This window comes from Strigops habroptila, chromosome 6 (genome assembly GCF_004027225.2).
Source record: "Strigops habroptila isolate Jane chromosome 6, bStrHab1.2.pri, whole genome shotgun sequence".
In the NCBI taxonomy this organism is placed as follows: domain Eukaryota; kingdom Metazoa; phylum Chordata; class Aves; order Psittaciformes; family Psittacidae; genus Strigops; species Strigops habroptila.
In genome coordinates this window covers 58,897,768-58,911,195 of record NC_044282.2, presented here as the reverse complement: position 1 = coordinate 58,911,195, position 13,428 = coordinate 58,897,768, and the positions used below count along the sequence as shown (strand labels likewise).

General features: G+C 43.9%; 1 protein-coding gene and 1 long non-coding RNA gene across 3 annotated transcripts in view; one reads left to right on the top strand and one right to left on the bottom strand.

The window, feature by feature from the left end:
• Positions 1–9,253, bottom strand: part of TFAP2B (transcription factor AP-2 beta) — a 28,259-nt gene extending 19,006 nt beyond the window's left edge. The window contains exons 1-3 of one of the 2 annotated variants that reach the window (XM_030489839.1): positions 8,887–9,253; positions 7,176–7,634; positions 1,844–1,904 (exon numbers count right to left, since the gene is read on the bottom strand). In XM_030489839.1, the coding sequence (XP_030345699.1) occupies positions 1,844–1,904; positions 7,176–7,634; positions 8,887–8,913 (547 nt within the window). In that variant the 5' untranslated portion in view covers positions 8,914–9,253. The remainder of the gene's footprint in view (positions 1–1,843; positions 1,905–7,175; positions 7,635–8,886) is intronic. The other variant, XM_030489838.1, reaches the window with a different exon arrangement.
• Positions 3,478–8,217, top strand: LOC115609507. The gene is made up of 3 exons (XR_003991881.1): positions 3,478–3,530; positions 7,108–7,250; positions 8,117–8,217. It is a non-coding gene; the product is annotated as an uncharacterized LOC115609507 (long non-coding RNA).
• Positions 9,254–13,428: the final 4,175 nt, after the last annotated feature.

Sequence of the window (13,428 nt, the reverse complement as noted above, 5' to 3'; positions counted from 1 at the left end):
TTATGCTGAGAAGTTTCTTAGGGCTCAGCATTACTTCTGAGGAAGAAAATACTGCTAGAGGGACTTTAAAACAGATCTCAGGATCTCTTCTTAGTAACATTTCCAAAATGCGTATCTATCCTGTTCACCATAGATAAAAGCTCAGGGTATCTCTTCTTATGGCTGCACATAGGTCATGTGATCCCACCCATATGGGATTATGCGGCAGCTGCTCGACCAGGGGCTCTTGCAATGCCCATACACATTAAGCACCCCTATATCTACACCTAATACATGTAATTACTAATATTCATATTTTAGTGCTACTCGCTATCTAACTGTACTGCCCAGCATGTGCATTCAATCTCTGCTGTCCCTGAAGGAAGTAGAGACACAGACGGGGGGTGGGGTGGTTTAAAAAAAAAAAAAAGTATTTGGCCAGGGTGATCAACAGAAAAGTGTTCTGAGGAAAAGAGATTGCGAAAGGAAAATGCAACTAGGGAGTAACGCTAGGAAAGAGTCTCTCGACCACAAATCAAGCACCAATTAATCAAATACACCCAAGAGGAAACATCGGGTATGAGGTGTTAAGCGGGGGTGGGGAGGAGAGGAGGAGAGGCGAGAGGGAGAGAAAAATACAAGCAGAAGCCATCAGGTTACAGACTATGAGCACAAAACTGACTGAACTTTCAAACTGTACTAGACCAGGAGAAACAACTTTTCGCTATATATATCCAAAACAAAAGGTGAGTAATTTTCTATTTCTCAAAACCACCTTCGGTTTTTCAACCGATGGTCCTAAATACTGCTGCCAAATGGTCTTCAAGTTTTCACCTGTCCTCCCTCAAATAACCAGACCTTGATCATGTGTGTGTGCAAGAGGATTTAAATTAAAAAACAATAAATACACGGAAGGACCTCATGCTGCCTTGAATAGATTTTAAATAAACACCCTCCCTGTTATTTTGCTTTACATTTGAGAATGTAGAATGAGTCCCTATTTAAGTATTTGTGCGCATTTGACAAATAAGAGATTAAGCGCTGCTAATAGTAAGCATAAGGGACAGCATTTCTAAGCCTCATCTCTGGTACTTAAAATTGAATCTAGAAATAGAAACTCCTTAGATAATTAAAGATAGCTTTCCCTACATTTGCAGCATGTGATCTGTTTAATGTCTATCAGCATAACACAACACTAATCGACAAGCATCTTCGAGTGACTGTCAGAGAAATGTAAAAAAATTAAGCAGCTGCAATACGCCCGAAATGAGTTATTGTAATTACATTTAATTAGTTTAATTAGTTAATTATTTTGCTTACAGCTGTACAAGAGACTGCAAACATTTGTTAATATCACATTCCCTTTAACAGTATGGGGTGATTCTGCAGTTACACTAAATCATGCGCGCATATGTAGGGAGATTTACAAAATGGGCATGGGGAAGGGGGAATTCTTGGAAGAAGGGGGGAAGGACGTAGAGGCTGTCTTTCCATAAGTATTTCTTTTTCTCCCCTTCACGTTTGATTGGCCTGGGAAAACATTTCAGCCCCAAAGGGAATCAGACCCCTTCTCCCGCTAAAAGCCAAGGGCCCCCCTTGGAAACTGCATTTGAGCATGGGGTGCTCCACTAGAGGCATTTGGGTAATTAAACCCTTTGAAGGAGGGGGAAGGTGGGGAATATAAACTTTTCCTTTCGCAGATCTTCCCTTTCTCTTTCACTCTATCTGCCGATCCAACCAACTATACACCTTGCTGCCATCTATCCCTGCTTCCCGGACAAATTACTTGTCCCAAAGTAAAAAAATATCATGAAGATTTTGCTACACAGTACAAGTTCGTCTAGCTTGTTGGAATAAACCATACCTTTTTTAATGACAGACTGGTCCAATAAGTTCATACCGCTGTTATTGGCATCTTCAACTGACTGTGGATATAAAAACATCACTATTCAAATTGACTGGATATTAAAGAATCACGTACATAAATCATGTCATTCCAAACTGGAGTTTCTGTTATTTCCATTTATATTAATTCACTGGGGGAGGAGGGATTTCTTAATCATTGTTATTATTGTTATTATTATTCCTCCAAATCGACAAGGAAATGAAATTCTTACAAATTATATAGTATAATATAGTATATATTATTATAATAATAATAAAACCCCGGTGTGAAGCATATAGGGTGCAATACTGGTTTTGTTATTTTATAAAACATAGATATCACATAGACTTCTTTGTACTCGGTAAAGCTTTATATTTCTTTCTTTGAAAATCTGGCAATTTGGCAACATCTGCAAGATCTATCGCATGACACAAATGAACACGATTAAGGACAACTTAAAATCTCCCTCCCGTTTCCTCCCTTCTCCCCCCCCCCCCTCCCATTTTCTGTGTGTGTGTGGATTGTTTCGTTTGTTTAACCTTGCTACATCTTAATAATTCAAGGGCCATTTACTTTTTATATACAATAGTTTACATTATGGACTTTTAATTAAAGCCGGAGCGTCCCCCCCCCCCCTATTGTCCGGGGCAAAAGCAGAAGATTTCCAGCTCCTGAATTAATGGGTAGGGGGGAGCAAGAATATACATTATCAAAAGAAGGACTATGAAATTGATTGCCTAGAAAGAAAGTCTCCAGATCTCCTTTCCAAGCCTTCCCTTTCCCTCACGCACGGCCCCCCCCCCCTTTCCCCTTTCTTTCCAGCCCGTTTAGGAGCACACCTGTTATTACGGCATTAACTTCCTTAGCAGGGAAGAGAACAAAGACGGGCCCAGAGGACAGAGTAAATGTTGGGATTCATTTCTCAGCACCAACGTGGGATATACAAAAAAAACCAACACCAAAACAAAAACCCGACAACAAATACACAATCCAAAATTACTGCTGGATCTGCAGTCGGTACAGAAAAAAAATCTCCTAAAGAGAAGAGGTGTCATCAGAGCGATTTATTACAGGATTACGGCAGGTTCCGTTATAGGGTAAATTCTGGGTATTAGAGAAAGGGAGGACCTGTGGGTTTCTTGGATTTATTACTTTATTTTTCACATTACTATTTAGGGTTTGGGGGCTTTTTTTCCGGGTTATTGCATATTTGGGGAGTTATCACATTTTTTTCACTGGTAAAGAAAAGATCTTCACAGCAAAGTTATTATTTTCTTCTCTATTATTTTAACTTTATCTTTGCTACCACAAGAGGCTGAGATTATCCGAATCCAGCCTTATCTCCGGCTCTCTCTGATCAGCAGATATTTAAGATGGAATATGATTTAGGAGAAAATTACATCTCCCCAAAAATGTGATGGAACAATATTTTTTATGAGATTTTTCCTTTCATTTTCCTTGCATACACTCTGAAACGGGCGCGCACACACAGAGCGGTTCCTTCTGTTGTGTGTTCGTGCATGGCTGTGTCTCTCTCTCATAATCAATAGGCTACATACCTAAAGGGCACAAAATAAAATTACAGTCTTCCTTCCTTTCCCTGAGCAGCTCCCAAAGAGGGATGATGAGCAAATCCTGCATCACGGTGCACGGCACAGAATTGGAGGTAAATATGAAACGCCGTCTTTCCTTTCTTTTTTTATTTTTACTTTTTTATTTTTTAACTCCTTATCTCATCTTATCTCTGGAGTAGATGGTTGTGCCCACGCTTTATGCCTGTGCGTGCACTCCGCTCGCTCCATCAGCAACGTGGGTTAGTTGTTGTAGTTAATGAGAACACTCCTGTCTGATTTTCTATCTAATTGCGCCCTCCTGCTGGGTTTTTGTACAGGATATTCGCTCAGCATGCTGGCAGTTAATAGTCACAGAGAGGATCGTAAAGATTTAATTAGGACTGCATGCGGAAACGTGGAAAAACAACTCAGACTTTTAATTACTAGACTTCTTTAGTTAAAAGTGATACCAGAGGTTACTTTATAAGAGTCTTCAGTCTTTTGGCGCAACTTAACTCTCCGTGTCTCCAGCTAGCACGTAGAAACAGGGACGGCAGTGTGAGGGAGGAGGAAGAGGAGTGGAGGTGTGTGTGCGGGGAGGGGAAAGGTTATGAGTTTTCAGATAGACTTAGAAAATCTCGGAAGGAAGATTCCCCTCCCTCCCCTCCTCCAATAATCTGATAGCACGGAGCTTCCTCGATGCCATATATATCCACCTTTTTCAACAGCTATGAATGTATCTGAGAAAAAAAAAATCTTCCTGTTTCCCTTTAAAGAACCTCAATTTCCCCTGCATATTTTCTTTATTGTATCTTTTACCAGGATAACCCTTCCTCTGCCTAGCCGGTGTTTGTGTGAATATCTGGGGTTGCAATGTTTGGGGTTTGTTTGTTTGTTTTCAGAGTCCTTGTTAGATGATGCAAATTTGTTTTCAATGACTAGGTCTTGGCTTCTCCGCTCCCTATGCGAGGGCTGTAAATCGCAGATTGAAAATGCCCCTCGGAAGGGGCAGAAATAACATTACAATACGTCCTGTTTACAATAACAGGGCGCTATCGTGTTACAATCACTTAATTCCAGCCCTGGACGATGGCTTACACATGGCCTGGGTTTGGAGTTAGTAAAATAACCACTGTTTCTTTCTGTCACGCACTGCCTCTGTCTCATGCTCCCTTGTTAGCCCAGCCCATTCCCATGGCACGTATTTGATCAGACATGTATAAGCTAAAGCAAAAAGACACATCTTTATCCAACTATATACCTAGGTATCAGTTCAACTTTTTGGACTACTAAAAAAAATAAAAAAAAAATCAAACCCAAACAAACAACCACAAAACCAAACAAAACACCTTTTTGAGACCCTTCCTGGAAATCCTCTCTAGTGTTCGTGGAAAAAAGTAGATATCGCCTAACTAGGAATCCCTGTAGATTCCTATTTAGAATCCCTAGAACAGATTTCCTGATTCTACAATAAATCTATACTAAAAATCAGGTTGGAAAACTGTCCAAGTTAATCTCTCAGTAGAAGGGAGGACAAGAATAGAAAATGCTGAACAGTAGGAGCGAGTACTGGGATGCTTTCTCTCCTGCCTGTGCTAACTTGCAGTTGGACACTTCTTCCTTCACGTGTTTCTCCTTGGGACACTCTCCTCTCCCTCTTCCCCTTCTCCCCCGGCCTGAGCCCAAACTTTTAGAATTAAAGGGCCTGTTTCAATTCCAGCGGCCTCAGCATCCCAAAACAAGAACCCCATCCCTGATGGCCCACCGCCACTTCTGCCCTGCCCCAGTCCCATCCCTATACCCGTCCCATCCCTATTCCAGACTGATCCCAGCCTGGTCGCCGGCCCGGGCGGGCGGGCGGGCGCCGGGGAAGCACTTTCCACGAGTGCTGGGCCCTGCCTGCAGAAGTGGTGTTTTACTAGAAAAGGGAAGGAGAGCTGTTTTATTTGAGCTGAGTAGGACCTTTTCTTCTCTCTTTCTTTCTGTCTCTCTGTGCCTCTCCCACTCCCTTCCCCTCCCTCCCCGCTTTATCTTTCTCTCTTGCTTTCCCTCTTCCTCTCTTCCGCCCCCCACCCCTTTTGTCTCTTTTCCCTTTTCTCTCTGTCCCTTTCTTGCTTTTTTTGGGTCTCTCCCCACCTTTCCCCCTTTCTGTCCCTCTCCCCCTTGCTTCTTTCTGTCTTTCTCTCCCTCTTCTCTTTTTTCCCCTCCTTTCCCTGTCTTCTTTCTCTCTCCATCGTTTCTTCGTTTTTTGTCTCTCTCCTTTTGTTTCTTCTACCTTTTATATTTTTCTTCTCTCTTTTTTATCTCTTCCCCCTCCCCTCTTCTCTCTCTTTCTCACAAGAGCCCAGCAATCACCAGCTTTTCTTTGGGGAAAGTGTAAATACCAAAGCACAAACAACACTTAACGCCTGCCGAGAGAAAGATAGACATGTTCACAGAGGTAAAGCTCGACTTGACCCACAAGGCGGTTTGGCTGAGCCGAGGTTGGGAGCCGAGCCCTAGGGAGGGGGGAATGCCCTCTGCTCTCAAAACCCGCTTGGAAACCCGCAGAAACCAGCCACCCGACGAGCTCGGAGGCAGAAGCAAAGCAAAAATCTTTCTATTTCTAAAGCACTTTGCCCCAGCAAATGGCAGAGATTTTCCCCTGAAGTCTTAAAACCGAGCTCAAGCCAAGGCAACCAGCCACCCGTCTGCCGCTCTCCCTGTCATGTTCAGCAGGATCCTTTTCACTGCTGCTTTTACCTTGTCAGACTCCTCTTTTCTCCTTTCTTTTGCCCTTTCTTTTCCCCTTTCTATAACTTTGAAGCTCGTATCTCATCCAATGTTTGTTTATCCCAAGTGCATATATACATATACATATATAATACGTAAATTTGGGGAGGAGGGAAGGGAAGAATGGAGGGGAACCCCCAAATCGCTACTAGCAAAGCATAACGCATGAGCTGGCCCCTGAGGCTCCAGTCTCCGGCTCGGAGACCCCCTCCTGGGCCATCCTCTACTCCAGCAAGGTGCAAACCCTTCCCCCCGTCCCCCAGCACCGAAGCTGTTAAGGGCCTTTCTGGGTTTGTTTGGGGTTGGGGTTTTTTTTAGGTAATTACACATGATGATGAGCTTCGCGTGGGACGGAAGAAGGCTGAGAAATACTGTGCTTTGAGCCCGGTGAAACTCCTTTGTTACCCAAAAGAGGGAATCAAACTATTTAAAATCAATGCTACCTTACCAATCATGCTTAAAAAAATAAGAGGAGGGGGGTGGGGGAGTGTGGGTTCCTGAACACCGGTTATTGCTTTTGGTTTGGGTTTTGTTTATATTTTCCCTCCCGGATGAAAAATGTAGTAATTGGACAGTTTCATCAACATCCCTGAACTGCAGGCAATTGGTTGGGTTGGTTAAGGGAGGGGGTAAACTGAGATTGCATGGAAAATAACTGGAATTTGAAAAGCCAGGCTTCAACTTTGCCAGTTTTTGAAACACGTGGAGTATTTAGAGTATGTCTGCCTTCCCCTGCACTCTGCAGGGTAGGGTTTGGTTTGCGTGATAGCGATGAAATAAATTATCTTTAAAAAATAATTAAAAAAAAAAAAAAAAAGAAAGTGAAGGACGGGGAGTAGCAAGATTATAATCCCAATGCGGAAAAAGGATGGTAACCTGCACCGATATAGCTGTAAACCCCTCTCTGATGATTTCTAGCCGAGGGATGTGTGCTCTAGCCTGGGAGGCATCTGCATGGCCCAGGAGAAAGCAACGCGGAACCTTACCTGGACCTCCTCCATCCCCGGGTGCCCGATGCCGTGCAGGGCAAGGCTGTCCCCCATCCCGGAGTCAAGGCCATGGTGAGCTGAGTGGAGCAGGACATCTGGCCTCCTCACGGAGTGGTAGTCCCGCCTGGGGTCCAGGCCCGAGAGCTGGGGCAGGGCGGCCCGAGGCTGCGGCAGCAGTGACCCGGTCTCCGATCCCACCTCTTGCCTCTGCCTCTGGCCCCAGGGATGTTGCTGGGGTTGATGCAGAGGGTTTAGGGAGTAGGGGTCATTGACATGGGAGTAAGGGTCCTGGCTTTGGTGGTAAGGAAGAGGCTGGTAGGGGGGTGGGAAGTAAGGCGGCTGGAAATCCGAGGATGGGGTGTGAGAGAGTGGAGGAGCGCTGGAGTAGGGTCCCTGGGAGACGGATCCCAGCTGGGACAGCCTGGAACTGTGGCTGGGCACTCCATCATGCCGGTCCTAAGAGCAGAATGAAATAAAAACAACAAAAAAGAGAGGACCTTTAAAAAATAATCATTAAAAAAAAAGTAAAAGGAGCACAATCCCATCCCAAAATAGAATGAATTATAAATACAACCAGTTGTAAACCAGGTTTCAGGTATGTCCCTTCCTTCCCCTGCCGCGGATTAGGAATGTGCCAGCATTTCCTACCCAGATCGTGTCTGTTCCCAGTAACTATCAAGGAGGGGGAAGGGGGATGTGTCTGAGGGAGAAATGCTAAATATCGTAATTAAAAATGTAGAACGAGTGCTCCATATGGATGTATGATCCGTGACTTCAGTCCAGTAATATGATTCCCCCTCCAGCATCTCCTCAAATAAAACCCAAATTTTAAAAAGAAATTAGAAAGATTGAGAAACCCAAACCACCCGTCCTTCCAAACAGCCCACCCCTTGTCCTGCCTAAAGTTTCTAAACATCTGTTTATCCCCTCTGCTGAAGTCCTGAAACTCAAAATCACCAACCCATCTTCGCTTGGAAAAGACCAAAAAGAAAGTTGCACTTCTCGGAGGACCCCGAGGGAAAGTTGCGTGAAAAAAACACTTGGGGAAAAAAAATAAAAATAAATAAATAAATAAAAAAAAATCACTGGGGCTCTTTGTATAAAGAGATCCCACTTCTTAAAAAAAAAAAAAAAAAAAAAAAAAAGTAAAAATGAAACATCGGTATTAACAAATCCAGTCGCTGTGATTTCTGATTTCTGCAGCTACTTCCAGTGTCTTTTGTCTCCTTTCCCAATATTATATTCCGGAGAATGGGGTGGGTGTCAATTGCAATGAAAAGTCTTCGGGGTGCGGGGGGGGTTAAGGGGGGGGAGCGTGTGGAGGCTTCGGAGAAAAACTGGGAGAGGAGTTTTGTTCAACTCCATCGTGCTGAAGCTGCGAGGCTAAAAGTAAACAAGAAAAATATCTATTCCACAAAGTGTAGCTCAAACCCCCACAAGCAATGGCACACATGGTTTAGGGAAAAAAAAAAAAAAAAAGAAGGAAGAAAAAAGTTGTGTTTTTTTCCCCTGCTCTCCCCCCCAGACTCCCTTTGCTCAAATCGAGAACACACAATGCAAAAAGGGAGAAGCAGCTGCTAGCCTCCTCCAATTATTGTGCTAAATTACCAAGCCAAAGGCGTTTAAAAAGAGAGAGAGAGGGAGAGAGACAACAGATCGAGAGAGAGAGAGAACATGCAATTCTAGTACAACATGGATCCAAACTCACCATGGCGGAATAGGTGTGGACTAACATCTGGAAATAAAAAAAGTCTTGTAATAGCTAAAAAGAAAATAATGGTGATAGTGCTAATAATTGGAGGGGAAAAAAAATATCAAGGAGATCTGCAAAGGGCCGTGTTGGACACAGGAGAACAGCTTGAGATATTTCGAAGTCTATCCATCAAAAAAAAAAAAAAAAAAAAAACACCGAGAAAAGAAAAAAAAAAAAAGGACTAATGCCCCCCAAACCGAGCCTGGAAACCTCTATCTACATATATGATTTACCCCTCCCTCTCTGGGGTTTCCCCCCCCCTTTTTTTTTTCCCTTTGAGCTCCCAAATACAATCCTCTTCAACCCAAGGCTAGGCTCAGACTGCTCCGCTACCCCTTCCTCCCTTTCCTTCTCTACACCGCCTCATAATAATTGATATTCATGACTATTAATATTACACGACTACTTTAAAGGGAGAATGCAGGACCAAATGGAGCGTGAAGCTGGCAGCCAGCTCGAGAGCTCCCCTACTATTGTAAATGACGTTCATTCAGTGGAGAATTACTAGATGTAATCAGACGAGGGGGGCTGGCAGAAGCAGAGGTCGGGGAGAGGGAGAGGGGGAAAAAGTTTAGCAAGGAAGAGGCATAACTTCAATGAACTCGAGCAGAGGAAGATGCGGAAAGTAGGAACTGCTGGGCTGGAGCGGGGAAGAGAGAGGAAACAATGCTAGAGGCGAAGAAAAAGAAGAAAACTCCCATATTTTCTTTTTTTTCTTTTCTTTTTTTTTTTGTTTTTACATTTAATTATACACTCCTAATACGAGGAATTGATTGCCTTCGGTGCTTTTGTTCTTGTAAGTTTGGGGTTTTGATTTATTTTATTTTTTTTTTTAAACAAATAACGAGGAAAAACAGGCTTTCCTAAACCTCCACTTTCCTTGTTTTTTTAAATAGAAGAAGAAATGTACAGTCTCTGTAACATATGTCTATTTTCAGCGAAGATAAAGCCCTTCTGGTGCATGTTACAGGTCGTATTTATTCGCAATAGTCAAATAAATACTTGAATCTGCACTAAGTTGGGCTCCACTTTTTTCTCAATCTTGTTCCTCCCTTCCCGATACGAAAAAATAAATAAAAATATATGTACTTATACGTCCAGATTTTCACCCAAATATAAAACGTATGCAGTGATTTTTAAAGGATGATATATTTATAGTTGTGAGGCAAAGCCAGAGGCGATATAAAACCTTTTTGATGTTGCAGGAACCCGTTCAACTGGACTGTCTGCCATTTCTGTTAAAGTTCAACTTACGTTCCTTCCTAAATAGACTCACACTTCCCAGAGCAGCCCCCCCGCGCGCGCGCACACACACACACACATACACTTCTGTTTTAAGAACAGATTCAGTTTAAGTGGCTGAGACGCCCCTATGGTCGTGTTGTTAATTATAAATTGGAAAGAAGAGAGAGAAAAAATTAGTAGGAAAGAAGAGAGAGAAACAATTTTTTCTTTAAAAAAGACGGACCTAGAGCGCTTCAGCTCTAAAAAAAAAAAAAAAAAAAAATCAATAACAATAACAATATTTTGTCTTTATTTTTTAATGCTAGACGTTACAAAATGTCTTAAGGTGCACCCCAAGTCCGGGTATACCCTGCCCGCAGCCATATCCCACCCAACCGCTCTCCAACTCAGCTTCTCTCCTACGGCAGTCTAGCAAGACGAGTGTCCGTAAAACGCACAGCGGCTTCAAAATCCCCTTCCAAAGGAGGGTGGGAAATTAAACCCCGGCGAAGCTGGGGAGGGGAGATGTTTTGTCGCCTGGTGCTGCGGGCAGAGACAATGGCCGGGCTGTGCCTGGAGATGGGGAGGGAAAAGCTGCGAGGGCTCAGCGGGCTGTGATCGCCGGCGGGACGGACACACGGACACACACACATACAAGGACACAAACACACACGCCGGGCTGAGCTCATTCCGCATATGCTGGGGTTTGCCAGTTGATAACTAGCCTGACGGCAGCTTTTGGGAGTGCAAACGTCTCTCCGGTGCGGCCGGCGGCCGCTCTCCCGCTCCCTTCAGTACCGTCCTCCCTGCCTGGCTGCTGCAGCGGGAGCCGTGCCCTCCCTCTGCCTCCTTCTCCGCTTTGCCCGGGAGTTTCCCCGCAGTAAGTGCGAACGCGCTCCCGGATGGGAGAGCTGCTGCGGCGCGACGGGCTGGGGCCGGCGGGGCCCCGACGGCGCTGCCCCGGGCGCGCTCCCGGCAGGTCCCCGGCACCCTGCCCGATTCCCGGCCCCTGCGCTGCCCCATCCCTGCCTCCTGCCCGGTCCTTGGTTCCTGCCCGTCCCCTGCACGGTACCCAGACTGGCATCTGGCCCCTGCCCTGTCCTCGGCTCCTGCCTGGTCCACGGTTCCTGCCCGGTCCAAGGTTCCTGCCCGATGCCCAGACTGGTATCCGGCTCCGGCCCTGCCCTGTCCCCGGCCCCCGCCGGGTACCGAACCGCTGCCCAGTCCGGAGCCCGGTAACCGGCTCCTGCTCTGCCCTGTCCCGGCAACTGCCTGTCCCCTGTCCCTGCCCTGCCCCTGCCCGGTAGCGGGTCCCTGGCCGGTATCTGGCCTCTGCCCTGTCCCCGGTCCCTGCCCGGCCGCCTCCCCACGGAGCAGTCCCCGCGCGGGAGCTGGCGGGTTGCGCTCTTCTGAAAATCTGCCCCCCCGTGATCGCCGTGCAAATGCTTCCGCCAGATTAAAAACAAAATTAAAAATAAGAATCAAAAAAGGTTAAAATAGAATTTTGCAGAGCGCCTTCCCTTACACGTCTTTTTCCCCGCTTAGGAGCAAATCTAGCCCGCTGGTTAACTTACAACAAATGCATTCACGGAGCCCGTTTGGGAAAGATCCGGCTCAGGAAACTGTGCAAAATTAAGAAAGGTTTTGCGGTGTTTGTGCTGTGATTTAGCCCCTCACTCCCTTTGCTCTGCTGTTTGGCCTCGAAAATAGCGAAGAGGTCTGACTAAAGCACACAACTTTTTATGTCCGCGGACTATGCAGAGCTGCCTTTGAATGTATCATTTCGGGTGTGCGTACTCACAGACGTGCAAGAATGTATGTGCCGCTTAATTAATGCGAGTATACGTATCCATGCACATCTTAGCTATTGGTATATAGGTATAAAAAGTCGTAAAAACCGCATCCGACTGTGAAAAGAAGAAAAAGAAAAAAAAAAATCATAACTCAAGTTTAGCCTAGCTTGGAATTGCAAAATAAAAAATAAAAGAAAGAAAGGAAAGAAAGAAATGTATCCAGTCCCTGAACACCAGATTGTGCTTCTCTTCTATTTTCAGCTTTTTTTTCCTAGACGTTTGTCCATATTTAATCAAATTATATTTAATTGGAGGTCTAAACAACCAAACTCTTGCCTTTAAGTTGCCTCATTCCAAACCCCAGATCATTTCTTTGATGTTTTAAATCGCATCAAACAGCTTTTCCATGGAAAAAAAAAAAAAAAAAGTTTAAGACTTGGCATGCTGAATACAAATATGCAAATAAATAAGCATTTAAGCATTTACTCTTGGTTTCCCGTCTCTATACTTGTGTGTGTTGGTGTATGCGTCTCTATTTCTGCCTGTATGTATATGTAGAGCTATATATGTATTATATAGTCATGCCTGTATCTATATGCTAGATATATATTTAAATATACATATACTCTCTTACTCATATGCGTATTATATACTCACCTCATAGATATCTTCATACTTGACATTTTCAACCAGTTTCCAGAGCATGATGGCAGGCTGTTCTCTAGGAGGTGAGTGCATTCATGTGAAGAGCAGATGTCTGGATTCTCAGTACTTCTCTGTCTGTAATGATCCATCTATAATTGGAAATGGGGGACAGACACCAAATCCGACGTTCCTCTTCCATCGCAACTTATATCTGTTGTCTGAAACAATAGGCTGCAGAAGTCTAGCTCAATCGGATAGTAAAAAACATTATCTCTTACATCGTTACATATATCTACAGACATATATGTGACTAGATATATACATATACACACATATAGAGACTTAGACTTCTATTCAGGCATATAAAGATATATACATATACGCAGTTGCACATATGCAGACATACATTTACACACACACACACACATATATCACAGAAAATATTACTTTTTTCATGTACAGACATACATAATTTGACCCATTTATATATGTAAATTCTACATATTCCTGCGTATGTAGGCACATGTATGCTACATGTTACATACGTATGTGTACATACAAACCTGATCAATTTATATAAAAGGGTATATAAATGCATGTTTATGTATATATTTACACATTTGCCCATACATATGTGGATGTACAATGATCAAATATACATATTATATAGTGCATATATCAGCTATTTTAGTATATGGATGAGTAGATAGATAGATAGAATGCAGAAAATAAGGAATATTTTTTCAAACCCATTTATATTAAAATGAAGAATAAGTTGCCTCTGCACTAGGCGATTCATCATTTACAACGAGATATTATGCTTTTCACCACATGC